Source organism: Schistocerca piceifrons, chromosome 10 (assembly GCF_021461385.2).
Source record: "Schistocerca piceifrons isolate TAMUIC-IGC-003096 chromosome 10, iqSchPice1.1, whole genome shotgun sequence".
NCBI classification, from domain to species: Eukaryota; Metazoa; Arthropoda; class Insecta; order Orthoptera; family Acrididae; genus Schistocerca; species Schistocerca piceifrons.
The window spans coordinates 51,144,443-51,171,966 of NC_060147.1; the positions used below are offsets into that span (position 1 = coordinate 51,144,443).

The window sequence follows — 27,524 nt, forward strand, 5'->3', positions numbered from 1 at the left end:
TGTAGATAAAGGTGAGACTAAATATGTCTCAGGAACATCAACTGCATTCAATTCTTTTATTTCTCACATGATCCAGTAGTATTGCACCATTGTTAGCAGGTGTCACCTTATTCTGCTGAAAACAAAATTATGGATGAAAACACACATATCTTGGTATTACAGTTATAAGATTCAGGAAGCTGTTTCAAGAAAATATGTATACCTGAGCTTCAAATTTTGTTGTTGATGTTAACTAAAGTGAAATTCACTAATGATGTTGTAACTAAAACAAGTGTGGTAGGCAGAGAAAACATGGAATTGTGTTTTGCTCGTGGCAGAATACTGGAAATATGTTTATTTTTCAAGAAAAGTGGATATATACAGTGATTTTCGCAGAAGCAACTCGTATCAAGATAAAAGGTGGATTTATTGAAATGATTGCACTTTCTTAAAGTCAGTTTTTCATTTCCTTCCCACTTTCATTTCTTTACGACACGCGAAAGCATTGCGTGGTGTGCAACAAACAACCAGTTAGTGGTCAGTTGAGAATGCAGCTGGAAAGTTAAGTTATTGCTTTCAGCATGTGCTTTTAGTCTGATGACCAATGGTTGGCCAAGAAAAGTTATATTATGTGAAATCCTTTTCAGATTATGTTCTAAGAGAATAAAAGAAGACAATCCTGCTTCTCCGTTACGAATGTAATTTTTTCCAGTTCCTTCTTCATTTCAGCTCTGTGCAAAAATATAGGAATTGTAAATGGCTATTGTCAGACACCCCTTTTGTGTGCATGTACAATAAATTTTGTGCTCTCGAAGATATTTTTGAAAATTTAGTGGTTCAGTGCTTCTTGCCATACTGTAACAAGTGAATGTTATAACAGCTTTATTCCAGGAATTTATACGCATTGCTTTTCCTGTATGTGTTTGCTTGCTATTTATGTAGTTTGTCTGACACGTTGTTGTTGTTCCAGTGTGCATTAGCTTGCTGTCTGTGTAGATTGCCTGACACGTTGTTGTTGTTTGTTTTGCTCGTGGTGCTTCCCTTCCTCACCCGCACGACCCGTAGACCCGCGCACTGTTCAGGCACTGCAGCAGCAGCAGCGCGAGCAGCGGCTGGCCAACGGGCTGAGTGTCGGTGATAACCCAGGTTTCGAGGGCTGGCTGGAGGACTCTGGGGACATCACGGAGAAGGAGAACCTGCCGGTGAAGCAGGTGCGCTTCGGGGATACCGGCGGCCCGCTCGACGACAAAGAGGGGCGCTACCGCCTGGGCTCACTCCGCTGTGAGGGAGATGGTAAGTTCTTCAAATTAAATGCTGGGTGCATATTGAAAGTATTGCTATTTATTAGTTATTACTCGTACTTGTGCTGACGAATTGGGATTACTTGTTCATTTAAGGTTACTTCGACTGTTTCGTGTATTGAGACGCAGGCAGCATGACTTTCGCTTGTGAAATGTGTTCGGGTGGCTGGTCGTCATGTGATGGGCCCTGAGCACATACATATTGAGTTCCGCAAGTATTTCAGCTTTCGGGCAGTCTGCAAAATTTTTCTTTGCATCTCATCTCGCTAGTCTGCAGCAACACAGTGAAAACGTTGACAGCTCCCACAAGAGCAGCCTTTTATGCCATGCCGAGTTTTGTTTCCTAAAGTGCCAGGAAGTTCTACGTCAGTGTATAAAACATTTACCATTTGAAGGATTGATAAGTTTTCAAGCTAGTATATTATCACTTAAAATGGAAAAAAATGTATTTTCACCCATGGATAATAGTGTATTTTCACCCAGAAAAAGGTGTATTTTCCCTTGCGATACAGCGTATCCACAAATCCGGAAGAAATCTGTTCCCTCCTCCCCTCCAGCATATACACCCTAGTACATTCCTTCCACAATTCATTTGCGTTGAGACCGGAACTAAAATGCTTCAAAACTGGTCAGTGAAGTAACATATTGAGGCTACTACATGTTCGAATTTCTTTTCCTTCTGCAATGATAATTGCAGCTGAAGTCCAACTACATTTGACCACAATATGAAAAATCGTCAAGGTAATAGATCATTGTTGAAGAATGTTGTGACAACTTCACATGAAGTAAATCCCAGAGAAGCAAAGCTTCAGCTGATTCTTTAAGTGTTCTGATAAACACAGATGCACAACTTAAGAGTAGCCTCAATGTCTTCAAGACATCTCATCGTGTCAGTCATCACTATTGTGGTATTATTTGAGATTGGCATGCTTTCCGGTAGTAGCAGTGCTATGAATAGACATATTCATTCTGTTCTGTTTAATCAGAGAAGGAAACTACCAGGTGGTTGTTGTTGTTGTTTTGTATATACATAGACAAAGCTCACTGGCTAAGCGGAATTCACCTTGAATCACGCACATAGCATCTTAGCTGGTCTTGATTTCTCACAAAGTCATCAGCTGATTTTAATATGCCACATACTGAAAGGGAGAAGAGGAAAAATGGTTGGAGAAAATGGGCTAGGAGAAAAGAATAAAAAGTGAACCCACCTGGTAGAATTTTGCACAGAGCACAATTTAATTATTGTTTGTACTCGGTTTAAAAATTATGAGAGATGTTTTGTGTACATGGAAAAGACATGGAGTCACCGGTAGGCTTTAAATAGGTATTATATAATGGTAAGACAGAGGTTTCAAAAGCAGATTTCAAATTGCAAAACATTTCCAAAACATGGCCATAATTTATTGGTTATGAGGTGTGTATCAGAACTGAAGTAATTGGAGAAAGATAGCAAGTTAAGGAGATGGGATCTGGAAAAATTGAAATAACCAGAGGTTGTTGAGAGTTTCAAAGGTAGCATTAGGCAGTGATTGACTGAAGCAGCTGTAAGTAACACAGTAGATGATGAATGAGACATTGAATGAAATGGATAGTGTCTTGAAAAGATTTTGTAACATTAAGATCAACAAAAGTAATGCAAGGGTAATGGAATGTAGTCAAATTAAAGCAGGCGATGCTGACAGAGTTAGAATAAGAAATGAGACACTACAAGTGGAAGATGGCTTTTGCTGTTTGGGTGCCAAAATAACTGACAGTGGGTGCAATAGAGACAATATTCGTGAAACGCGGGCTTCGCATAGCGTGAAAAGCTTTTCTGAAGAAAGGGATTTGTTAAAATCTAACTTAATTTTAACCATCTTGGGGCTGAAGCTCTTTTGTCTGTGTTTGCTTTAGCAATAACACATGTTTTTGGGTGGGGTCCACCTTTAGCAAGTTGTTTGGGACAACAAACAAAATTGTGTTTTGCTATAGGCGGACTCAACCCAAAAACATATGTTGTTATAATTTTAACCATTAGGAAGACTTTTCAGGATGTACCTGTCTGCAGTTTAGTGTTGTATGAAAGTGAAACATGGACATAGGCAGTAGAGAATAGGAGCTTTCAAAATATGACGCTACGAAAGAATGCTGGTGACTTGATAGATAGATCAACTAACAGAGAGGAAACAAACAGTATTGGGGAGAAAAGAAATTTGTGGCGCAGCTTGACTGGGACACGTCCTGAGGCACAAATGAATTGTCAGTTACGTAATGGAGGAAAGGGTAGGGTAAAAATTGTAGAGAGAGGCCAAGGGATATTTATTGGGTGAACAGGTTCAACTTTATGTGGGTTTTAGTAGTTGCTCAGAGATGACTGGGCTCGTATAGGGTGGACTAGCATGAAGAGCTGCATCAAACAGGTCTTCGAACCAAAGATCACAGCACACGACTGGATAGTAATTTGCCCAGCTCAGCAGAGGCCCTCCCAGTGTCGGCTCACACTAAGAGCACTAGAGGCTAGAAAAAGAACTCTAATATTGAAGGTTGTTCACATTAGAAAACAAGGTGTCACCATTACATCCGTACTCCAACTTCCTTCCTTCCCACTGTAGTTCCACGAGACGAGCATGGTGAGCCTCGGAACAATTGGGTTACAGTCACTTTCTGCTTGTTGATGCATTCTCTTTCCCTGAGATGTACAGGAGTGTGAAAGTGTTCGTGCACTAGTAAGTAACTTTCACAGTTAATTTCTGCGAGCACTTGCTCAGCTATTTATGTTGGAACAAAAACTTGTGCAAGTTTACTTCTGCAAGTTGCTTGGATAAGCTAGTTTCAGCAATCTGCTGCAACTATTTACATAGTGTTGCCACTAGAGACGTCTCATGAGATCCATAAGAGGAAGTTTAGTGTCGTGCAAAAAATGGGAGTAGCTGCCATCATTGTTGCATCATCATCATCATCATCATCATCATCATTATTATTATTATTATTATTATTATTATTATTGAAGAAAAGTTGTGATGTAAATCAAAAATTTAAGAAAAAATGTTTGGGTGAAGAAATGAATACAGAGGTGTACATATTTATCAAGAAACACTGCTGAATTAATTAACATCAGAGAACTTTGCTCAAATTAAAAACTTTATGAGAAAATCATACTCAATTTTAGAAAATCTCTTGTCTGTTGTACAATAAAATATTCAAAACCAGGGCAATATAGGGAATTGTGTAACTTGTCTTCATTTCTTTTTTGAAAACTACTGCAAATTTATGTTAATAATTAGGTACCATATTGAGAATGCACTTCATCTGTGTGTGTGTGTGTAAGGAGGGGGGGGGTGGTATTTGTGTTAGTGTGAGTGAGAGAGAGAGAGAGAGAGAGAGAGAGAGAGAACATAATTGTTGTGGATTCTCTGAATAGAGATTTACACACACACACACACACACACACACACACACACACACACACACACACACACACATTGTTATGTCAGCAAATATGCTTCAAAACTTACTTTGTGTACATAGCTTAGAAGAAAATTGTCAAGTAGGTTTGGTTAAAACTGATTTACATCCTGTTTGTGGGCAGAAGGGAGCCAACTTTGTTATTGTAAGTAAGCGAGATTTTTTTTTATATGCCACAAATCTCTTTGTCTTAATGATTTGACAGCCAGTGTAAAAATACGTGCAAAAAAAAAAAAAAAAAAAAAAAGGAACAGATGAAAAACAGCTAAATCCATCGCAATATTACAAGGTTTACTGAAAAACCCTTGATGTAGGTTTCGATGTCTTTAAAATGTCTCCTTCAGAAGGATTTGTGATTAACACAGGTGAATTTATGTTTATGGAAGTAGTTTAAATATGTAGCCATAGGGCACAAATGAATATCAAGTTCATCTCTTAGTAAAACTGCAAAATTTTGTGCTATCAGTCATTGGGAAGTACTTCACAAACACAAAAGTTGCAATTTTGAGGTACTTTATGATGACAGTGAGCACGGTATATGATGGTTTTATTGTTATGGAGATGAATTTGATCTTCATTTGTGCCCTATGGCTTAATATTTAATTTACTTTCATAAACGTCATGTTACCAGTGTTAATCATTGATCCTTGTGAAAAAGACGTTTCTAAAGACGTTGAAAACATATGTAGAGCATTTTCAGTAAACCTAGTGCTATTGAAACTGATTTGGCTGTTTCCTCACCTTTTCCTTCAGAAAGTTTCTGCATCCAGCCATGTTCAAGATTTTAAAAAACAGAAATAGGAAATGAATATATATCAAACTAGGAGAGTGGACTTGTCAGCTCAAATTATCTGAACTAAAATGCTTCTCTTGCAGATCTATTTGACAATGTGGTCACTTTCCGTGTATCTGATGCCACTATTAATCTGCCAAAATTTGATATGGGGCACAGTGGTGACATATACTTTGAGTTCAAGACGACAGTAGAGAATGCTGTTATCATCCACAGCAGGGGACCGACAGATTACATCAAGGTTTCAATCATTGGTGAGTTACAAACTCCAACATGGAAGTTTACAATAGTTAAATGTTGTTTAAAAAATAAAAACAAAATGCACAATGATTGACTAACAACACTTTTGCGACGTAGATTTGATTTACACATTTAAATTGTACTAAACATGTTAATTTGTGGTTATTTAAACGTTAAAAATTGAAATGAGATGTCCCGTCATTTTCCTTCAGATATTGTATTGAAGCATTTGAATTATTGGCAGTGAGGATCATGTATGTGAGGTGGAGTTATTTGTAATATATGCTCAAAAAATAATGCATACCGTTTGGAAATGGGCAGTAATGAAATACAATTTTCACAAGACTCCAAACCAGTCTATACATTATATAGATTTATAGGATAAATGAATACAATTCAACCTCCAGAAATATAGGTTTTTAGTCAGAATTTACATTAAACTGGCTGTAATAATATGGCCGGTACCTGTATGGCAGCGGTGAATCAGTGCTCCTTGGAAAACATTATTAATATGGTGGTTTCTTTTTGAAATATTTTTATTTTTTAAAAAATTTATTATGGTTTCTGTGTCTATAATTATGATTTAAAATTGAAGTAAACACTGAATAAAATGGCGATTCTCATTTTTTAAATTTTTATTGTTTGTTTTTATTGTTAGAGACAGTACTTCCTGAGTAATCAGACCATTGTCTTCTGTGCTCAAGCAAAGTTTTTGTAAGGAAAATAAAGTTTTACATGGGACAAATCTAATCTTTTATTTTTCTTGTGAAATAAAGGTGCTATTACTCAAAGACAATGACAGTCTTGGCTGAAAGTGTTCCTATTGTTTGTGAGATAACAAATAAGCAGCAGTGGCTTGCTCTAAGTTAAGTTGCTTGTGCTTAAAGTTGCTAGTAACTTTGCTATGGACTACAAGTAAATGCTATGGTGCACAGATGCATTTGCCATATTGTCACTACTTTTACTGCTTTGGTGCATAGATCATCATGAGGACAGGCACTGCTAATCGGTTCTCGCAAGTTGTTTTTTATTGTAATTCCCAACCTGGAAATCGCATCTGGTGGTCGCATTTCTGTTCTTGGGAATGTCACAGATAAGCACTGTTTTCTAGCAACTGCACAAGTTGTTGACTTAATTCAAGTCCATCAGGATGGAACCAACAGCTCCAGCAGCTAGATGGTTTTACACTTCAAGATGTGTTATTGGCAGTGCCTAAAATTTCACTTTCTGAAAGTAAGTAGGGGGGGCAACCATTCAGTTGCCTCTTTATTTTAGTTTTCTCACTTGATTTCTTACCTCGATACAATATTCTGCGTTTACCTTCTTTGCCTCACACCTTTCCCTTTTGAAAAAAATACATACAGCCATCTCTACCTGTAATGATGCTGATAGGACCATAAAAATGCTTGAAAATAAATGTTGGGTTCCAGAGTGGAATAATATTAAGTCTGTTAAGTAACACACACACACACACACACACACACACACACACACACACACACACACAGTAATTGTATATAGTTATGGGAATCAGTTTGCCAAAAAGAAAGCATTCTTCAGAAAACTAATGTCGCAGTTTGTAGATGTATAAAATTGCTGATAGAGAGACATGTGAAATACTGTACTAAAATTGTGTCTATTGCAACGTGTAGTTGTACATTTATATTAATCTTACAGGAGGAAACCATCTTCAGTTTATTTACAAGGCCGGCGGTGGCCCTCTGGGAGTGAATGTGGAGACTTCGTATCGCCTGGCTGACAACAACTGGCATTCTGTTTCTGTGGAAAGGAACAGGTGAGCCACCAAAATGATAGACAGTCAAAAATTGTTGTTGTACTGATGCTTATAGCTACTGTTGATAAGTAACTTTTTGCAGTTATTTTGTCCATTGTGTTCCCTTTGCAGGCTGCAAGATAATATACATTAAGTCGTGTTAATATATCTCATTGTTTGCAATCCAAACTTATCTTTCACCAGCATTCTTTGACAGAAACTTCATAATAATACTGGTTAATGAATTATATGTTTGCCTTTCTTACATTTATACTTTTGAGCATAAGTATTTTCTTTTGAGATGCTGTCAGCTTTTATTTTGATAGTGGCCAGGAAGAACAAACCAAGGCCTAATAAGCATTTACAGGGTGGCGCACGAAATGTGTTACCATTTTGTTTTTGAATATAAACTTTATTGTCAATACAATCTGAAAGGAACATATACTACAATGAAGAGCCGTCAATGGAGATTTGTTGTAACTCAGCACATGCTCGATATGTCCACCATTTCGTTTCCTAACTTCCTTCAAATGAACACTGAAGTTAGTGATTACCCTACAGCACAAGTCTTCCGTAATTTCACTGCAAGCTTCAAGAATAAGTCTTCTGAGCTCCATTGAATCACGTGGACGTTTCGGGAAAATTTTTTCCTTTAGATACCCCCAGAGAAAAAAGTCACACGGATTGAGGTCTGGACTATTGGGGGACCAATTTTGTCAGTCATTGAAGCGACCTGGAAACCTGAGTGAAATGATCCGCATGTCGAAATGCTCGTGTAAAAACTCCAACACAGTGTTTGCAGTATGTGGCCTTGCTCCATCTTGCATGGACCACTGCGTGTTGAAGGGTAAGGCAGTAGCAAGAAGCTGTGGAATGAAGCTATTGCGAAGCATGCTCAAATAACACTTGCTGTTCACAGCTTCTTCAAAGAAAAAGGGTCCACTTGACTGGAAATTGCTGCCCACGCTGTAATCCTCAGAGCATAATGTTGTCGTTCATGAAGCACTTGTGGGTTTTCAGTGGCCCAAAAGCATACATTTTGTTTCTTAACCACACCTTCTAAATGAAAATGCACCTCCTCTGAAAACCAAATGTTGTTGAGAGTTTCTTCCCTATCCTCCGCCCACTGAGCAAACAGTAGTCTCTGCTGCTTGTGTTCTTCAGTGAGCTGTGCACAGGTCATCTTGTATGGGTACATATGGAGGTCACTTTTAAGAATGTGTTGAACAAAGCGTCTGGATATTGCCAGTTGCAGTGCAGCCTTTCTACACGATTTCCCGGGACTTCTCTATACAGCAACTCATACCGCTTCAATATTCTCCGGCGAACAAACAGGCTTAGGCCGAGGTCGCTTCACTTCCAATACTGTTCCTTCCTGTACAAATTTATCGTACAACTTGTGGATGGTCTTCTTGCAAGGAACCCATCGTGTGTTAAACTGTTGTCGAAAACGCCTCTGAGTCACAACAAGGCTTTTCGTTTCATGAAAAAGTAACACAATTGCCGATCGTTGCTGTGTCGTCAGTCTTCCATTGTCAGCCATTGCTGCTTACTAGTCTCCTAGCGGCAGTATTGTGAATCACACGTCATTTCGTAACTCATTTGTTTTTCCAAGCTCTGCTGGTACTGCTGTAGAGATCCCAGCGGGATATCTAATGTGGGTCGTAAATTGTGAAAGAAACAATTGGTAACACATTTCGTGTGCCACCCTGTATTTGCTAAAACGGTTGAGAAAAAGGTCGGAAAATTTATATTGGGATGGCCAGTACGAACTTGGATCTGACTTGTGGCAGTAATTGAGCATTTAAATTTGCTGGCAAATAACTTGGATCAATCAAAGTACAACAACTAGAGTGCACCATGTCCCTCCATTTGCTTTCATTTGGCAGGGAATCATTACAAGTTAGTATAATTGGAGTGACCTCCATCGTCATCTACCATGAAGTAAGAAGACTTTCTCCATATATTTCATTTACTTTCACGTAGATACAAGTGAGATACAAATTATGAAGAGAGGGGGGGTGGGGGGGGGGGGAAGGGGGGGGGGTCAATACTGAGTGAATATTAAATTGGATTCTAAATATTTTCAGTACTAGTGCTAAGAATGGCTACAGTTCTGTATACACAATGTGACTAAAAGTGTCGGGACACCCCCAAAAACATTCGTTTTTCATATTAAGTGCATTGTGCTGTCATCTGCTGGCAGGTACTCCATATCAGTGAGCTCAGTAGTCATTAGGCATAATGAAAGAGCAGATGGAGAACTCCGCGGAACTCACGGACTTCGAATATGGTCAGGTGATTGGGTGTCACTTGTGTCATACGTCTGTATGCAATATTTCCACATTCCTAAACATCCCTAGGTCCACTGTTTCCGGTGTGATAGCGAAGTGGAAATGTGAAGGGACACAAAAGTGTACAGGCTGACCTCATCTGTTGACTGAGAGAGACCGCAGACAGTTGAAGAGGGTCGTAAATGTGTAAATGGCAGTCATCTATCCAGACCATCACACAGTAATTCCAAACTGCATCAGGATCCACTGCAAGTACCATGACAGTTGGCCGGGAGGTGAGAAAGCTTGGACTTCATGGTCGAGCGGCTACTCATAAGCCACACGTCATGCTGATAAATGCCAAACAGCACTTCACTTGTTGTAAGGAACATCAATATTGGACAATTGAACAGTGAAAAAACGTTGTCTGGAGTGACAAATCACGGTACATAATGTGGCGATCCGATGGCAGGGTGAGGGTATGGCGAATGCCCGATGAACATCGTCTGCGAGCATGTGTAATGCCAACAGTAAAATTCGGAGGCAATGGTGTGAACGTGTTTTTCATGGAGGTGGGCTTGCACCTCTTGTTGTTTTGTGTGGCACCATTACAGCACAAGCCTATATTGATGTTTTAAGCGCTTTCTTGCTTCCCACTGTTGAAGATCAGTTCGGGGATGGCGATTGCATCTTTCAACATGATTGAGCACCTGTTCATAATGCATGGCCTGTGGTGGAGTGGTTACACGACAATGACATCCCTGTAATGGACTTGCCTGCACACAGTCCTGACCTGAATCCTATAGAACACCTATGGGATGTTTTGGAACACTAACTTCATCCCAGGCGTCACTGACCGACATCGATACCTCTCCTCAGTGCAGCACTCTGTGAAGAATGGGCTGCCACTCCTCAAGAAACCTTCCGGCACCTGACTGAACAGATGACTGTGAGAGTGGAAGCTGTCGTCAAGGCTAAAGGTGGGCCAACACCATATTGAATTGCAGCATTACCGATGGAGGGCACCATGAACTTGTAAGTCATTTTCAGCCAGGTGTCCAGATACTTTCGATCACATAGTGTATTAATTTAATGTTTTGAAGCCCTTATTTTCTTTTACAAACAGAATAAAATGCATCAGATAAGCCGTAACAACTTTTATTTCCTGTAGAGTGTTGGGAGAGAGATGAATCGCTTTTAAAAGTTATCAGGCAGATGATGATAATGATGGTGGTTATGATGATGATGATGATGATGATGATGATGATGATGATGATGAAACTGTAATGTAGCATATGTTGCTTTAATACAAAGACATTTTTACATCACTTGAATTAATGGAATATCGTAATAATTAGAGAGCTTCGTGATGCATCTGTGAAAGGAAGGAAAGAGAGAGAGAGAAAAAAAAAGTCTCCCTGAGAAGGATATTTCCTTTTAATCTGACTGTATGGGTGTAATGCCAGTTTTACAAGAAGTACAGCAAATATCGAATGGTCATTAATCTAGCATGGAATTTGTGAGGAAGGGGAATTGAGTAGGGGAGGTGATTGCAAAAACACAGCTAGTGGTTTGAGATTGGAAAGAAAGCTAGTGCAATATTTTAAGGGCTCTGAGAATGCCTTCAAAGAATTGTATTAATTTGTGGATTACTAATTGCAGCTGCATGTAGTTGGGAACCAAGCAAATATCCCGTGCAGGGAAGAAGTTGCAAACAACCTTGGGTTTTGTGAAAATAATTAGCTTACATTAGAAAGTCGCATAAGGCAGATAAACTGGTGTTTGGAAAGAAGAGACAGTTTCACCACAAACGATTCATTTTTTCAACAAAAATTAAATATTAGAATATCATGAAAATCACAAATCTTTGCATGATACTAGCAATACAGGCAGAATAATTCTACTGTGAATAAAATTATGCATGACATTATTGTATACAGTAACACAGTGGAATGAAAATGAAGATGATGAAAGAAGGAAATAGTGGACCTTGACAGTTCTAACGAGGTAATAATTTAGAAATGAAATGACATGTGGGAATGTTTAGAGATAGGAATAATATAAATGCACAATGAATTTAGAGAGAGAGAATTAGCATGGTGATGTACAGAGGAAAAACAGCTTACATATTTGACATTATGAAACTAACTCTGGGTTGGAATACCAACAATATAAGGAAAAGATTGCTATTCACCATAAGGGTGACACATTGAGCTGCAGACAGATATAATGAAAAGACATTTACACATTAGCTTTTGGCCAAAGCCCCCTTCAGAAAAGGAAACACACACACACACACACACACACACACACACACACACACACACACATTCATTCACATAGGTAAGAACACCTCTCACACACACAACCGCCATCTCCGGCAGCTCAGAGTGGAATGCCGGAGATGACAGTGAGAGGTGTGCTTGCTTGTGTGAATGAATGAATGAGTGTGTGTGTGTGTGTGTGTGTGTGTGTGTGTGTGTGTGTGTGTGTGTTTCCTTTTCTGAAGAAGGCTTTGGCTGAAAGCTTATGGCTGTCTGCAACTCAACCTGTCATCATTATGACAATTAGTAGTCTATCTTATCTTTTCCTTATATGTTTGACATTATGAAAGATAAAAAATTAACATTTCACTGCCAACAGTACATTCTGGAATGTCCCATGGTAGTCACAACTATTAATTAAGATTACTAAAAGCATATTGCATGGTCACAGCAGTAGACTGTGTGTCGATGTGTAGATCATCGTCATTCTCATTTTGTACAGTTTCCCACCACCTGTCTGTTGATTCCCTGGCCCAGACTTCTCCATTCGGTCACTTCTAACTTGGTCTATCTACACTCCTGGAAATGGAAAAAAGAACACATTGACACCGGTGTGTCAGACCCACCATACTTGCTCCGGACACTGCGAGAGGGCTGTACAAGCAATGATCACACGCACGGCACAGCGGACACACCAGGAACCGCGGTGTTGGCCGTCGAATGGCGCTAGCTGCGCAGCATTTGTGCACCGTCGCCGTCAGTGTCAGCCAGTTTGCTGTGGCATACGGAGCTCCATCGCAGTCTTTAACACTGGTAGCATGCCGCGACAGCGTGGACGTGAACCGTATGTGCAGTTGACGGACTTTGAGCGAGGGCGTATAGTGGCCATGCGGGAGGCCGGGTGGACGTACCGCCGAATTGCTCAACACATGGGACGTGAGGTCTCCACAGTACATCGATGTTGTCACCAGTGGTCGGCGGAAGGTGCACGTGCCCGTCGACCTGGGACCGGACCGCAGCGACGCACGGATGCACGCCAAGACCGTAGGATCCTACGCAGTGCCGTAGGGGACCGCACCGCCACTTACCAGCAAATTAGGGACACTGTTGCTCCTGGGGTATCGGCGAGGACCATTCGCAACCGTCTCCATGAAGCTGGGCTACGGTCCCGCACACCGTTAGGCCGTCTTCCGCTCACGCCCCAACATCGTGCAGCCCGCCTCCAGTGGTGTCGCGACAGGCGTGAATGGAGGGACGAATGGAGACGTGTCGTCTTCAGCGATGAGAGTCGCTTCTGCCTTGGTGCCAATGATGGTCGTATGCGTGTTTGGCGCCGTGCAGGTGAGCGCCACAATCAGGACTGCATACGACCGAGGCACACAGGGCCAACACCCGGCATCACGGTGTGGGGAGCGATCTCCTACACTGGCCGTACACCACTGGTGATCGTCGAGGGGACACTGAATAGTGCACGGTACATCCAAACCGTCATCGAATCCATCGTTCTACCATTCCTAGACCGGCAAGGGAACTTGCTGTTCCAACAGGACAATGCACGTCCGCATGTATCCCGTGCCACCCAACGTGCTCTAGAAGGTGTAAGTCAACTACCCTGGCCAGCAAGATCTCCGGATCTGTCCCCTATTGAGCATGTTTGGGACTGGATGAAGCGTCGTCTCACGCGGTCTGCACGTCCAGCACGAACGCTGGTCCAACTGAGGCGCCAGGTGGAAATGGCATGGCAAGCCGTTCCACAGGACTACATCCAGCATCTCTACGATCGCCTCCATGGGAGAATAGCAGCCTGCATTGCTGCGAAAGGTGGATATACACTGTACTAGTGCCGACATTGTGCATGCTCTGTTGCCTGTGTCTATGCGCCTGTGGTTCTGTCAGTGTGATCATGTGATGTATCTGACCCCAGGAATGTGTCAATAAAGTTTCCCCTTCCTGGGACAATGAATTCACGGTGTTCTTATTTCAATTTCCAGGAGTGTATCTTCAATCTTCTTCTCATGTGTTTTCCTAGGCATCCTTCTCTTCTCCATTCTATACAAATGCCATATAATTTTAATCCTCTTCCATCAATCTTGTCTTGTAAGGGTTTCTCCTGTGTTAACTCGCTAACCTTTCAATTTCTTATCTTTAGAATACTCTTCAAAACCATGTTGCATCGTTTCATGAACTGTAATCCTTATCTTGAAATATTTCTATACTGTACATTTCTCACATGTTTATTGTCTTTCAGGAAAGAAGCTCGCATAGTGGTCGATGGGGCTCTGAAGGCGGAGGTACGAGAACCCCCTGGACCTGTTCGAGCTTTACACCTGACATCGGATCTCGTCGTCGGTCGGTGTTCTCATCATATTGTTGCTTACACTAACTTAAAAGTTCAATATTGTTATTTTTAACTAAACAAAAGCATACTGTACTCTCATGTTTCACAGTATTTGCTATTTCTGCTAGTAAAATACAGTCTACTAAGAGAAGCTAAATATGGAACCACAATTTCAAGAGATTGAGCGGTATAAAATGTAATTGCTTTAGAAGTAAAGGAGACCACTCACCAAATAGTGGAAGCTTTCAGTCATTGACAAGCGCACAGAAAAGAATGGAAATTTGCTAGCTTTCAGACATCTCCTCTAAAGAGCTAGAGAGAGAAAACACACACACACACACACACACACACACACACACACACACACACACACACCTGTATAACTACATTGTGCTAGCTGAACACACAGTGCAGAGATAGCAGTTCAGTAGGTGGGCTGGAGTGAGGGGTTGTCTTGGGTGGGGTAGGCAGAGGAAGAAAGAGGCAGGAATTATGAGGGAAGTTGGGAGGGATAGTTGGCAGCTTGGAGGATGCCAGTATGTGGGACAAAAATCCAAGAGAGAGAGAGAATAGAGGTAGCAGGTGTGTGACACAGGGGCACTGGTGCCAATAAGATTGTGCAGCACAGAATGACAACATGGATTAGGATGGGGCAGACATGGATTAGGATAGGGTGACATGTCAGGGCAAGAGGAGACCATTGGGTAGGTTGTGTGCATACAGATTGGGTTAGTGGAGATTGAGATCAGGAGGATTATGGCAGAGTAGGATGTGTTGTGACGTTAACTCCTGTCATCATATTTGAGAAAAGCTGGTATTGGAGGAAATGATCAGATGGCACGGGTTGTGAGGCAGCTGTTGAACTTAACTTGTGTCGAGCTCAGCAACATGTTCCATGACTAGTTGGTCAACTCTTTTCTCGTCCACAGTTTGGCAGTGGCAATTAATTCTGGTGGGCAGCTAGTCAGTGGTCATACCCATGTAAAATCCTTTGTATAAATTGCAGAGAGTTGATAGGTGATATGGCTGCTTTGCTTTCACTGGTGGTCCTGCCTCTGTTTGGATAAGCCTGTGACAGAACTAGTAGTGGATGTGCTGGGTAGGTGAATTTGGCAGGTCTTATGGCAAGGGTTGGGAGTGGAATAGCACAGGGGTGGACCAGGATTTATATACACACATCAGAAAAAGTTTTGCGTCACCCTGGTTCCCAAAACTACTGAAGATAGACGTTAACTGTGGATATTGTATCACAGACACAATCCCTTTGACTGTTCAGAGATGTCACTAAACCCTTAATCAACCATGCATGAGGAGCGCCTATTAGACGGAGGGGGTCCGACAGCCAATCAGTTCCAGTCATTCCACCAGGAAAGAGGTACAAGGCTCGTGTTGTCTATAGGTCAACCATGCCTAGGCGGTCAATACCGCAATTCGATCACGTTTGCATTGTTACTTTGTGGCAGGAAAGGCTTTAAACAAGGGAAGTGTCCAGGCGTCTCGGAGTGAACCAAAGCGATGTTGTTCGGACAAGGACTAGATACAGAGAGACAGGAACTGTCGATGACATGTCTTGCTCAGACCGCCCAATGCTACTACTGCAGTGGATGACCGCTACCTATGGATTATGGCTCGGAGGAACCCTGACAGACAGCCACGCCACTGTGTTGAATAATGCTTTTCGCGCAGCCACAGGACGTAGTGTTTCGACTCAAACTGTGTGCAACAGGCTGCATGATGTGCAACTTCACTCCCAATGTCCATAGTGAGGTCCACCATTGCAAACACGAAACCGTGCAGCACGGTACAGATGGGCTCAACAACATGCTGAATGGACCGCTCAGGATTGGCGTCACATTCTCTTCACAAGTGAGTGTCGCATATGCCTTCAACCAGACAGTTGTTGGAGATGTTTTAGAAGGCAACCCGGTCAGGCTGAATGCCTTACACACACTGTCCGCAAGTGCAGCAGGATGGAGGTTCTCTGCTGTTTTGGGGTGGCATTATGTGGGGCCGACATACGCCGCTGGTGGTCATGGAAGGTGCCGTAACAGCTGTATGATATGTGAATGCCACCCTCTGACCGATAGTGCAACCATATCGGCAGCTTATTGCCGAGGCATTCATCTTCATGGACGACAAGTTACGCCCCCATCGTGCACATCTCGTGACTGACATCCTTCAGGATAACGACATCACTCGACTAGAGTGGCCAACATGTTCTACAATCATGAACCCTATCGAACATGCCTGGGATAGATTGAAAAGGGCTGTTTACGGACGACGTGACACACCAACCACTCTTAGTGATCTACGCCGAATCTCCGTTGAGGAGTGGGACAGTGTGGACCAACAGTGCCTTGATGAACTTGTGGGTAGTATGCCATGACGAATACAGGCATGCATCAATGCAATAGGACGTGCTGCTGGGTATTAGAGGTACCAGTGTTTATAGCAATCTGGACCCCCACCTCCGAATGTCTCGCTGTACGGTGGTACAACATGCAATGTGTGGTTTTCATGAGCAATAGAAAGGACGGAAATGATGTTCATGTTGATTTCCATTTCTATATTCTGTACATGTCCCGGAACCGAGGTGATGCAAAAACTTTTTTTGATGTGTGTATTTTCCAGGGCTGGCCGAATACCACTTTAGAAAGGTGGAAAGGATCAGGGGCAAGATGTCCCTAATTTCTGGGCAAAACATTAGATAAAGCGCTGGTGAAGAACATGATTCGGTTGCTCCAGTCCAGGTTGATATCGGGTGATGGGAGGGCCACTCCTTAGCAGCTGGTTCTTGAGGGTTATGGGAGTACTAGGGGTCTGCAAGGGTATGATACAGTAAATCTCTTTGGAGGTGATATTGCTCGTCTATGAAGGCCTATGTGAGACCTTCAGTGTTCGCTTATTTGCATTTGTTTTGTAGCTCCTCAAAGGATTTTCCTGAAAGTTAGCAAGTTTTCATTTGTCTCTGTGCGACTGTCAAGAGCTCAAAGCCTGTTCTATTCAGTGAGTGGTGTCCATCACTCCTAAATTATTTATGTTCTATCAAAATGTTCCTTACAGTATCCACAGATATAAAAGTCATATTCAGTTATTTTCTTTTGATTTTGGGTGGGAGGCCTATAGTGTAATTGACAGGACCTTACAAGTTTTGAAGCATAATCATTAATGAGAGTTTAATGAGAAGAAACACACACTGGTGCCTCTTAAAAGCTAGAAAGAAATCAATAAGTCATCAATTTTGTGTTTTCTTTAACATCTCATTGAATAATGTTTGGGGCAACTTGTCATGTAGGAAGAATGCTTACATTACGCAAAAATATAGTGTTAGGGTAATATCTAGTGCTCATCCGTAATATTGTTGAGACCTCTTTACATTGCAAAGTGTTTCTAACAACTTAGTCCAGTTGAAGATGTGCCCATAATTAAGCACCAGCAAAATCTTGTATTAACAGTTCATTCAGGGTAGCGTTCTGGAAAACCTGGAATTTATTTACAAAAAAAAAAAAAATCGCAGAAATCTCAAGGAATTTCAGGAATTTCTTAAAATCTCAGGGAAGTCCATGTTTTTAACTCAACATTGAAATTAGAATCACAGATTATGAAATACTTAATATTTCAAAATGTGTTAGTTATACAAATATTATTCCTTATAAATATCAATATTTAAAAACTACAGTTAAACAACAGCTTATGGCTAGTATATGAGAGGATAGAAAGTCATTATTGTGGTGTCACCCCCTCCTCTTCCCTTCATCACTCAGTGCTTATTCATCAGGAGCTTCATATGACACAGTCATCCTCCCCATATATGGAGTTCTCTGTGTTTTTTTGCCTCCCCCCCCCTCCAAACTTTGTGCAGGCAGTTTGCAAATCTTTTCAGCCAGATGTCCTATGATGTAAAATACTTCATAAGTGACAAAGTGAACTGAAATAAGTTTTCAGTAAGTTTAATAAATACTCCTTTACTATTCACAGCACTCTGCAAGTACTGGGATAACTTTTCGATTCCACAACTATAGAAATCTTCTTCTAGAAATGATATTCCTTGAAGGTTGTTAGAGAGCAGAAAAGGTGAAAATCTGAGGGGACAAGATCAGGTGGGAAATGACTTCCCAACTCAGCTCCTGTATAGCATTTTTTTGTCAGTCGAACAGAATGTGAATTGGCATTGTCGTGGAGTAGCATCACTTCATGCAGTCTTCCTTGTAATTGCTCTTGGATTCCATCTGCAACACGTCCGAGTTGTTGACAGTAAATGTTAGCAGTGTTGGTTACGCACCACTAAAGCAATGTGTATTAGACCACATCATTTTTCGTCGGTGCATGCAGGTCTTTGTGTGAGCTCACTCTCTCCCTTCTTTTCCTTATCATTCCAAAACAGCATTTGTCATCACCAGTAACGATGCGGGATAAGAATGCTCAATGTTGTTTGTGAGCCAGTTGATGACAAAGAGCCAGAGATGCACATATGGCCACCTCCGGATTTTTGCGATTTTGGCTTAGAGCGTGCAGTATCCGTACACCCAATTATTTAACTTTTCCCATTGCGTGCAAATGTCGCAGAATGCTCTACTGATCACAGTTCATCACGTTTGCAGTTCTTGAGTACACTGATGTGGATCATTGTGGATTAATGTGTTAAACGATCTTCATCAAATCCTGAAGGTCTTGCTGAATGTGGAGAGCACCTAATTTCAAAAAGATCCTTCTTAAAATGAGAAAATTATTTTCTTGCTGTGCTCTGTCCAATGGCACTATTCCCATACCCAGTGCAAATGTTTCTGGTTGCCTCTGTTGCTGCCGCTCCTGTATTCAACCAAACAAAAGAATGTCAGGAATGTTCAGATTTCTTCACTTAGCATTCCATTCTCTAGTGTACACAGCTCGATTCATTGTTTCCAAATGACAAAATGATAGTATTTAAAACTCAAGTAATAACAGTAAACTATAAATAAAATGTGACAGTCGAAAAATAAACCCGTATCAACCGGAATACCAACGTGCATCACACAGACACTACGAACCTATGCACCAACCTATTAATACTTACAGGCTTGCGGATCATGTAGCACACAAGATTTTCAGAACATTTAGATATTGTAAAGGGTATGTGAATAAATAAATTTGGTGTAGGAATCATCGTAAGCTACCAGACCATCAGGTATTGCAATCTTAAACACTAAGTTTTAGCAGTTGCACAAGACCCATAAGCAAAAGTAAAATCTTGAAGACTGTGACAGTCTTCTTTAACGCAAAAGAAAAGGAACATGTGTCTGTAGACAATATTAGATGCTGTGTTCCAATTAAAGGGTGATACCTGCTTTAACAAACTTTTAACTTGAAATCCAGTAGTACTCAGTGACATGCACCCGAGCAAGTCTGAGGCAAATGGTAGGAGACAACTTTACAGTCGCAGTTAAAATATATTATGGGATTGCCGTACAAAACAGTTTTGTTTATACTGCTTGCAATAGAATTGCTTCAATTGTTGCAACAACATAGCAGTCACTTGGTGCATCATTTGCTCGAGTAGTATTTTATGATGATCCACTTGTAACATTACTGAAATGTGCTTAGTTTGCATCTTCATTTCTTTATTTCGTGACTGTAAATTTTATTTTTTATATTATTTTGCATGCAGCAGTTCATAATTTCAAAAAACATTTATGTTTGCCACCTCATTGCTTAAAAAATGATTCACACTTCTATTGGACATCATACATTTGATACAACATAATGGGGAGACTTTTGTAATGTTTATGTGGTGGTTTACAGGAGCATCTGTAGACTACCGAGATGGATTTACGGGCTGCATCCGAGCTTTGCTGCTCAATGGACAGCGAGTAGACTTGCGAAGCTATGCGGAGAAGGGATTGTATGGTATGTAGCATCGCTGTTTTGGTCTTTAAGTGGTAGCAATTACGTTTATAATTATCTGGTGAGAGATTTAAAGGCTGTTGTACCTGTAAACGAACCAGTGAGTTGCTGATTCCACAGAAATCAGATGGCCAGTGTTTGACACATCTCTATCAAAATTGATTTAGAATAGTAGCTTTTCTTTCTGTGTATGAGTTTGATATTGAGTTGATGAGTATGGTTCTCGGCGCTACAGTCTGGAACCGCGCGACCGCTACGGTCACAGGTTCGAATCCTGCCTCGGGCATGAATGTGTGTGATGACCTTAGATTAGTTAGGTTTAAGTAGTTCTAAGTTCTAGGGGACTGATGATCTCAGAAGTCCCATAGTGCTCAGAGCCATTTGATGAGTATGGAAGCAGGAAGGTGGACAGTATTAGCGGTAGAAGCCAGGTTGTAGTTGGGAAAGATATCTTTAGTTAGAAGATGTGTTTTTGGATCTTCATCTGAGTTGGTGATTTCATTTTTATTACAATTTTAACAACTAACATGTCTGTCTTATTTATAAGTAGGGACCTGACAATGTAGTGTCTGTTTTTAGGGAAATTGCATATAAATTTTTTTGCTTGTAAATTACTGTGCCTGAAGATAAAACCTTATTGCATTGAAACTGACTATTAAAAAAATGCCATTCGACTGGAGCAAACACTTCAACGATTTCTCTCCAAAAAGGTGTGCGATTGTGAAATGGAAACATGAAGGAACAACTAGACCTAAACAGAGACCAGGCAGGCCTCACATACTGATGGACAGGGACCATTGCACATTGAGGAGGGTGATTGTAAAATATCATTGATACCAGCAGAACAACTCACTCGTGAGTTCTGAAGTGCAACTAGCAGTCCAGCTAACGCAATGTCTGTTGGTAGTAAGTTAAAAGGAGTGGGGTATAGCCATGTAGCAGCACATCATACGCAATGCATTTCCGTAGTCAATGCTAAGTGACTCTCAAGTTGTGTAAAGAGCAATACCACTGGGCAGTGAGTAGCTGAATCTGAGAGATGTGGAGTGACAAGTCACACTATAGCTTGTGGCAATCCAGGGGAAGGTTTTGGGTTTAGTGAATACCTGGAGAATGTTGTCTGCCATCTCGTGAAGTGCCAGCAGCGAAGTACAAAGGACGTCATGTTATGGTACGGTTTCTTGTTTCATTGTTAGGGTGTGCATTGAAGAAAATGCTAAATGTGGAAGGACATGCGCCCATTTCACAGCATTGTGTAAGGTAAGGCAATGGTTTGTGGATAGTAGCATTCCTGAAATTGGCTGGCCTGGCAAGAGACCAACTTGAACTCGATGGAAGAGGTTTGGAACAAGTTAAAACGTTGGCTTCGCGCTAGAGATCTCTGGTTTCAACTCTTGAGGAAAAATGGACTTCTGTTCCTCCACAGACATTCAGACACCTCATTGAAAGTGTTTCCAGCAGAGTTCAAGATGCCATAAAGATAAAGGTGGAATATAGCCCATATAAATTTTGACTAAAAGGTTTCTGGGTAGTTTTTATCAGATAATCTACACTATGTGATCAAAAGTATCCAGACACCCCCAAAAGCATATATTTTTCATGTTAGGTACATTGTGCTGCCACCTACTGCCAGGTACTCCATATCAGCGACCTCAGTAGTCATTAGACATCGTGAGAGAGCAGAATGGGGCACTCCGTGGAACTCACGGACTTCAAACTTAGTCAGGTGATTGGGTGTCACTTGTGTGATATGTCTGTACGTGAGATTAAACATAGCTAGGTCCGCTGTTTTTGATGTGACAGTTAAGTGGAAACACAAGGGGACACGTGCAGCACAAAAGCGTACAGGCCGACCTCGTCTGTTGACTGGCAGAGACCGCCAACAGTTGAAGAGGGTCATAATGTGTAATAGGCAGACATCTGTCCAGACCGTCACAAAGGAATTCCAAACTGCATCAGGATCCACTGCAAGCACTATGACAGTTAGGCATGAGGTGAGAAAACGCAGATTACATGGTCGAGCAGCTGCTTATAAGCCACACATAACGCCAGTAAGTACCAAATGTCACGTCACTTGGTGTACGGAGTGTAAACATTCGATGATTGAACAGTGTAAAAACATTGTGTGGAGTTTTGAATCACAGTACACAATGTGGCAATCTGATGGCAGGGTGTGGGTATGGCGAATGCTCAATGAATGTCATCTGCCAGCGTGTGTATTGCCAACAGTAAAATTCGGAGGCGGTGGTGTTATGGTGTGCTCGTGTTTTTCACAGAGGGGGCTTGCACCCTTGTTGTTTGGCGTGGCACTATCACAGCACAGGCCTACATTGATGTTTTAAGCACCTTCTTGCTTCCCACTGTTGAAGAGCAATGCGGGGATGGCGATGGTATCTTTCAACACAATCAAGGAGCTGTTCATAATGCACGGCCTGTGGCTGAATGGTTACACTACAATAACATCCCTGCAGTGGACTGGCCTGCACAGAGTCCTGACCTGAATCCTATAGAACTCCTTTCGGATGTCTTGGAACGCCGTCTTCGTGCCAGGCCTCACTGACACATCGATACCTCTCCTCAGTGCAGCACTCCATGAAGAATGGGCTGCCATTTCCCAAGAAACCTTCCAGCACCTGATTGAACATATGCCTCCAAGAGTGGAAGGTGTCATCAAGGCTAAGGGCGGGCCAACACCATATTGAATTCCGGCATTACTGTTGGAGGGCGCCACAAACTTGTAAGTCATTTTCAGCCAAGTGTATGGGTACCTTCGATCACATAGTGTATTAATTTGTTTTTTTTTTTTTTTTTTTTTTCAGCCAAGTGTCCGGGTACCTTTGATCACATAGTGTATTAATTTGTTGACCAGGTATATAAAGCTTTTGCAGCACAATGAGAAAGTGACAAACTATATGAGTCACAGCTTAGGACCGAGGGTTCGGCTTTGATGATGAAGGAAATCTCGAGTGTTGTAGCAACCCGGAGAGTGGGGCCGCTGTGGTGTAGAGGTGGTGGGTTGTGGAGCCAGTGGTGCTGGTGTGTGTGTGTGGGGGGGGGGTGGGGGGGGGGGGTGTAGGAAAACTTACCTGTAAGATACAACATATTTTATTCATCTTAAATTACAATGCCGGAGTGCGGTAATACCCCTGGATTTGCCCTTAGTAGGCACGTGGTCCACTAGTGATGCCGACGACGTCAGAAGGCCACAGCATTGGGTGGCCAGTCGATGTCTGTGTCCTGCTTTACTGACACTGTTCATGTCAGTCAGCAGCATGTGCTTGAGTGAGCACTGCTAGTGACATGTATGTCTGCTGAATTCTTGTAGTCTTCTGGGTTAGAAGCTCACCCTGGTTCGGAGGTACGGCAGCAGTATTGCTGTGGGTGTGAACTGCTGCCCTCTGAGGCAGAAATTCAGTGGTGCCTGGGGGGCGGCTCCCTGTTGTGTCACCTAAGTCTGTGGGCCGGACTTTAAATTGTAAACTGGTCTGTTGGAGCTGGCTGCCCAGAACTGCATCAGCTGCTTACTGGCCCGTAGCACGTTGGAGATAGATGTGGGCCCGATGTCGTGGAGGGTGCTGCCAGCGTGCACGTAAGTGGCTAGAAGCAGAGTGTGTTTATAGCAATTAGTTGCAACCTTGTTGTGCCGTTACACTGCTTCCGGGCACGTACTGGTCAACATCTCTGTGTCCCAACGGTGAGGAAATAAACCGCAGGCCGATCGGGCATTACACAGCCTTTGTGTGATGTCACTACAATTGCGCACCTTAACCCGGTTGTCTTGTGGTGTGCAAAGGGGCTCAGTTGTGAAACTGCATATCAACACCTCTGTGCCTGCCCACTTGCCTCACATGTGGCTGCAACAGATCTACTGTAATTCAGTAACACAGAAAACTTAGTGACTGCAGTACAACTTGATTTAAGAATTATAATAGCCATAAACTCTCATAATTTTGACATCGTACAAACTATGCATTTACTATTATTGATATTTCACTGCACCGTGATTGTGTACATGTGAATGCAGAATACGACTATGCGAGTGTGCGCAAGGGTGAAATGCTGATTCTTTGCTGTTTTGACCTATGATCCTGAAATCTGATCGTCTGTAATTTGTTTTTTCTTAGTAGAGTGAGGATTCTTTTGGATTGTAAAGGACTGTACTTTACACTTTTGTAATCCAGTAGCTTTTAATTTTGAAGATGGTACTATTGGTATCAGAGTCCCTTGTTATTTTTGGTCTGTTCTTACTGGTCATTATAATGTTTGAAACTCGGGTTTGAGTCTCGGTCTGGCACAACAGTTTTAATCTGCCAGGAAGTTTCATATCAGCGCACATTCCGCTGCAGAATGAAAATCTCATTCTGGAAACGTCCCCCAGGCTGTGGCTGAGCCATGTCTTCGCATATCCTTTCTTCCAGGGGTGCTAGTTCTGCAAGGTTCGCAGAAGAGCTTCTGTGAAGTTTGGAAAGTAGGAGACGAGGTACTGGCAGAATTGAAGCTGTGAGGATGGGTCGTGAGCCGTGCTTGGGTAGCTCAGCTGGTAGAGCACGTGCCCGTGAAAGGCAAAGGTCCCGAGTTCGAGTCTTGGTCTGGCACACAGTTTTAATCTGCCAGGAAGTTTCATATCAGTGCACACTCCGCTGCAGAGTGAAAATCTCATTCTGATTATAATGTTTAGTTGTGAGATAGGACTTACTCCATATTTGGAAAAAGATTCCACTTTGAAACCCCTTCGCCTGTCTTACTCCCCCTGAGTTTCTTTTGTTCCTTTCACACTTATGTGCATGTGTGCTCTGTGATATTACAAGTCTGTGTTTTACTAAGTGTTCTGCATTGACAGGTGTAAGCCCAGGATGTATTGGCAAGTGCGACAGCAGTCCGTGCTTGAACAATGGGACGTGCCACGAAGGCTACGATAGCTACTGGTGTGACTGCAGGTGGACTGCCTTTAAAGGGCCCATCTGTGCTGATGGTAAGGATGGCTGCTGCTGCTGGTGCTACTGTTGCAGTTGTCTTCTGCAGCCCCATATTTCAACTATACTCTGGTCTGCAATGTACTACTTACTACAGTGATGTTAAATGTAAAATTAATTTTAGCAGAACTCTCCCATAAAATAAATTCAAAAAGCAATGTACAGCATTCTTATAAATTTCATCCCAAAAAATATTACAGTTGTGTTTAAAGTTATGCACACGTATGAAAACAAATATTGATTTGTATTAATAATACAAAATTACAAAGGTAGATCAAATATAAATGGTATTTTATTTTTTAAAAATTAATTCAAATATAATTTATTTTTCTGCGTAGTTTTCTGCTTTAGAAATAAGTTTTTCTAGGAAGAAGGAAAATTTTTTATCGCTGCTTCATAGAATGAAGCTTGTTGAGTAGGGGGCCAGTTGGCGCAAATTCGTGTATGCCCTTGTCATCTTCAAATCATTGCCTTTCCTCAAGTGTGTTTAAGTGACCAAAATAAACTAAAATTGCAGAGCAATAGTTCCAAGCTATGATCAAATTGCGTCCAAGGAATTTCTTGATGTTTTCAGACTATTAGAGAGGCAGTATGGGGCATGATATTGTCTAGGAGGAAGATAGCTTCTCGAATTGGTTGGTCTTTTGCGGTGATACGCAGGCATCACCTCGTGCAGCTGGTCACAGCAACATGCAGCACTGATTGTGCATTGCTTGTGCAAAATGTTAATGAGTCAAGTGCCTTGTCGAGCAAAGAAAATGGTTGAAAGAACCTTGCCAGCTGACAGTTTTGTCTTGGGTGTTAGTTGGGCTGCGTGCCCTTTCCTTCGCCATTCCATACCGGCTTGTTTCCTGTCGGTAGTGTAGTGGTGGACTCTTGTTTCATCACAGGTGATGGTTCCACTCAAAAATGCATCACCTTTTTCAACCCTTGGTGGAAACCTCTGAAAGACCTCCAAAAGTCTCAACTTCTGATCTGCAGGCGATGGACTCATCTGGTACACACTTTACGGAACTTTAGGCCTTTTGTGACGATAGCTTGACAGCTCCCATAACTTATTCCAACCCATTCTGCATTTTCAGACATACTTACCCATCAGTCGTCTTTAAGAATGTCTCGAACTGTGTGTGAATATTTTCGACCATAATGCTGGTCTGAGGATGGTGAGTGTGTTCCTGATTTTCCACTTGTTCTCATCCTTCCTTCCACTCTTTTTGCCAGAAGGCCACACAAGTCTTTGACAATGTTTGGTCCCTGAACAGTCAATCCCCAAAAAAGTTTTGTCGCTTGAATGTTGTTTATGAGCAAGAAATTTTATAATTATGCATTGTGCAGTGCTGACACATGTTGTGCTGACATTGTGAACACTGCTGATGAAATGGTTGCAAGTGTAGAATAACCAGCTCTGTCCACTCCTAAGGCCCATTCCAAGCATCTAGACCTGCAGGCCTAGTCCTGCAAACAAAATGCTCACAAACAAAAACTTATATATATTTGAGCTGCTGAGAATTCTTCCGGGTTGTATGGCCGTGGTCCATGGAACTCTTCAATCCCTGACGTTTCGTCAAAGGCTACGTTGGACATCTTCAGAGGTGCTCCTGGCTGTGCTGAGTCTTGCCTGCAGTCCGAAGAATTCTCAGCAGCTGAAACATCTGGTCTTGAGAGCCTTCATTGTATGATTATTTATATTTGATTTAATCTCATAGTTATTTGGCTGCCAACAAATAGGTAACCGCATAAGACTTTAAAATTGCTCTGGCCACCAACGTATGGCATGCAAATGCACTTTTGGCTTACAGCTAGAACATTTTTTGCATCAACCTTCTAAATTTTTTTCTACGTAATTTTACTCAGCTGAAAGTGAGCATCGAGCTCTTCCTTATTGGCCAATGACCGATTTATTAATCAAATCGGTTAGCAGTGCTTTTCCAATTTTTGCAAATAATTGGAGATTATTACACTGACACCTCAACACAAACGCTGATTTTTGTGGAAGCCTGTTGTATGCTTCATAATTTTCTGAGATAATGTGACAGTAAAGAAATACATGACTCGGACAGTATTCATGCAGGAAACTATCTTTTGGATATTTCTGCAATGAGTGAATGTGCTTAGCAAATGACTCAAGATAATCATAAATATTTTCTGAGTATTCTACTTCCCCAGCAGGACCTGTTCATTGGCAATATGAGCACGTATTAACACTTTTCTCAGTAATGTTTTTTATAACTTACTTTCTGAAATATTAAATGTAAAACAACTGTA

The 27,524-nt window shown here is 41.7% G+C and overlaps 1 protein-coding gene across 2 annotated transcripts in view; it reads left to right on the forward strand.

The window, feature by feature from the left end:
- The window catches only part of LOC124719061 (neurexin-4), a 166,944-nt gene that overhangs the window by 126,647 nt on the left and 12,773 nt on the right, over positions 1 to 27,524 (forward strand). The window contains exons 15-20 of one of the 2 annotated variants that reach the window (XM_047244732.1): positions 1,045 to 1,272; positions 5,601 to 5,771; positions 7,435 to 7,552; positions 14,317 to 14,417; positions 20,185 to 20,289; positions 25,127 to 25,258. In XM_047244732.1, the coding sequence (XP_047100688.1) occupies positions 1,045 to 1,272; positions 5,601 to 5,771; positions 7,435 to 7,552; positions 14,317 to 14,417; positions 20,185 to 20,289; positions 25,127 to 25,258 (855 nt within the window). The remainder of the gene's footprint in view (positions 1 to 1,044; positions 1,273 to 5,600; positions 5,772 to 7,434; positions 7,553 to 14,316; positions 14,418 to 20,184; positions 20,290 to 25,126; positions 25,259 to 27,524) is intronic. The other variant, XM_047244733.1, reaches the window with a different exon arrangement.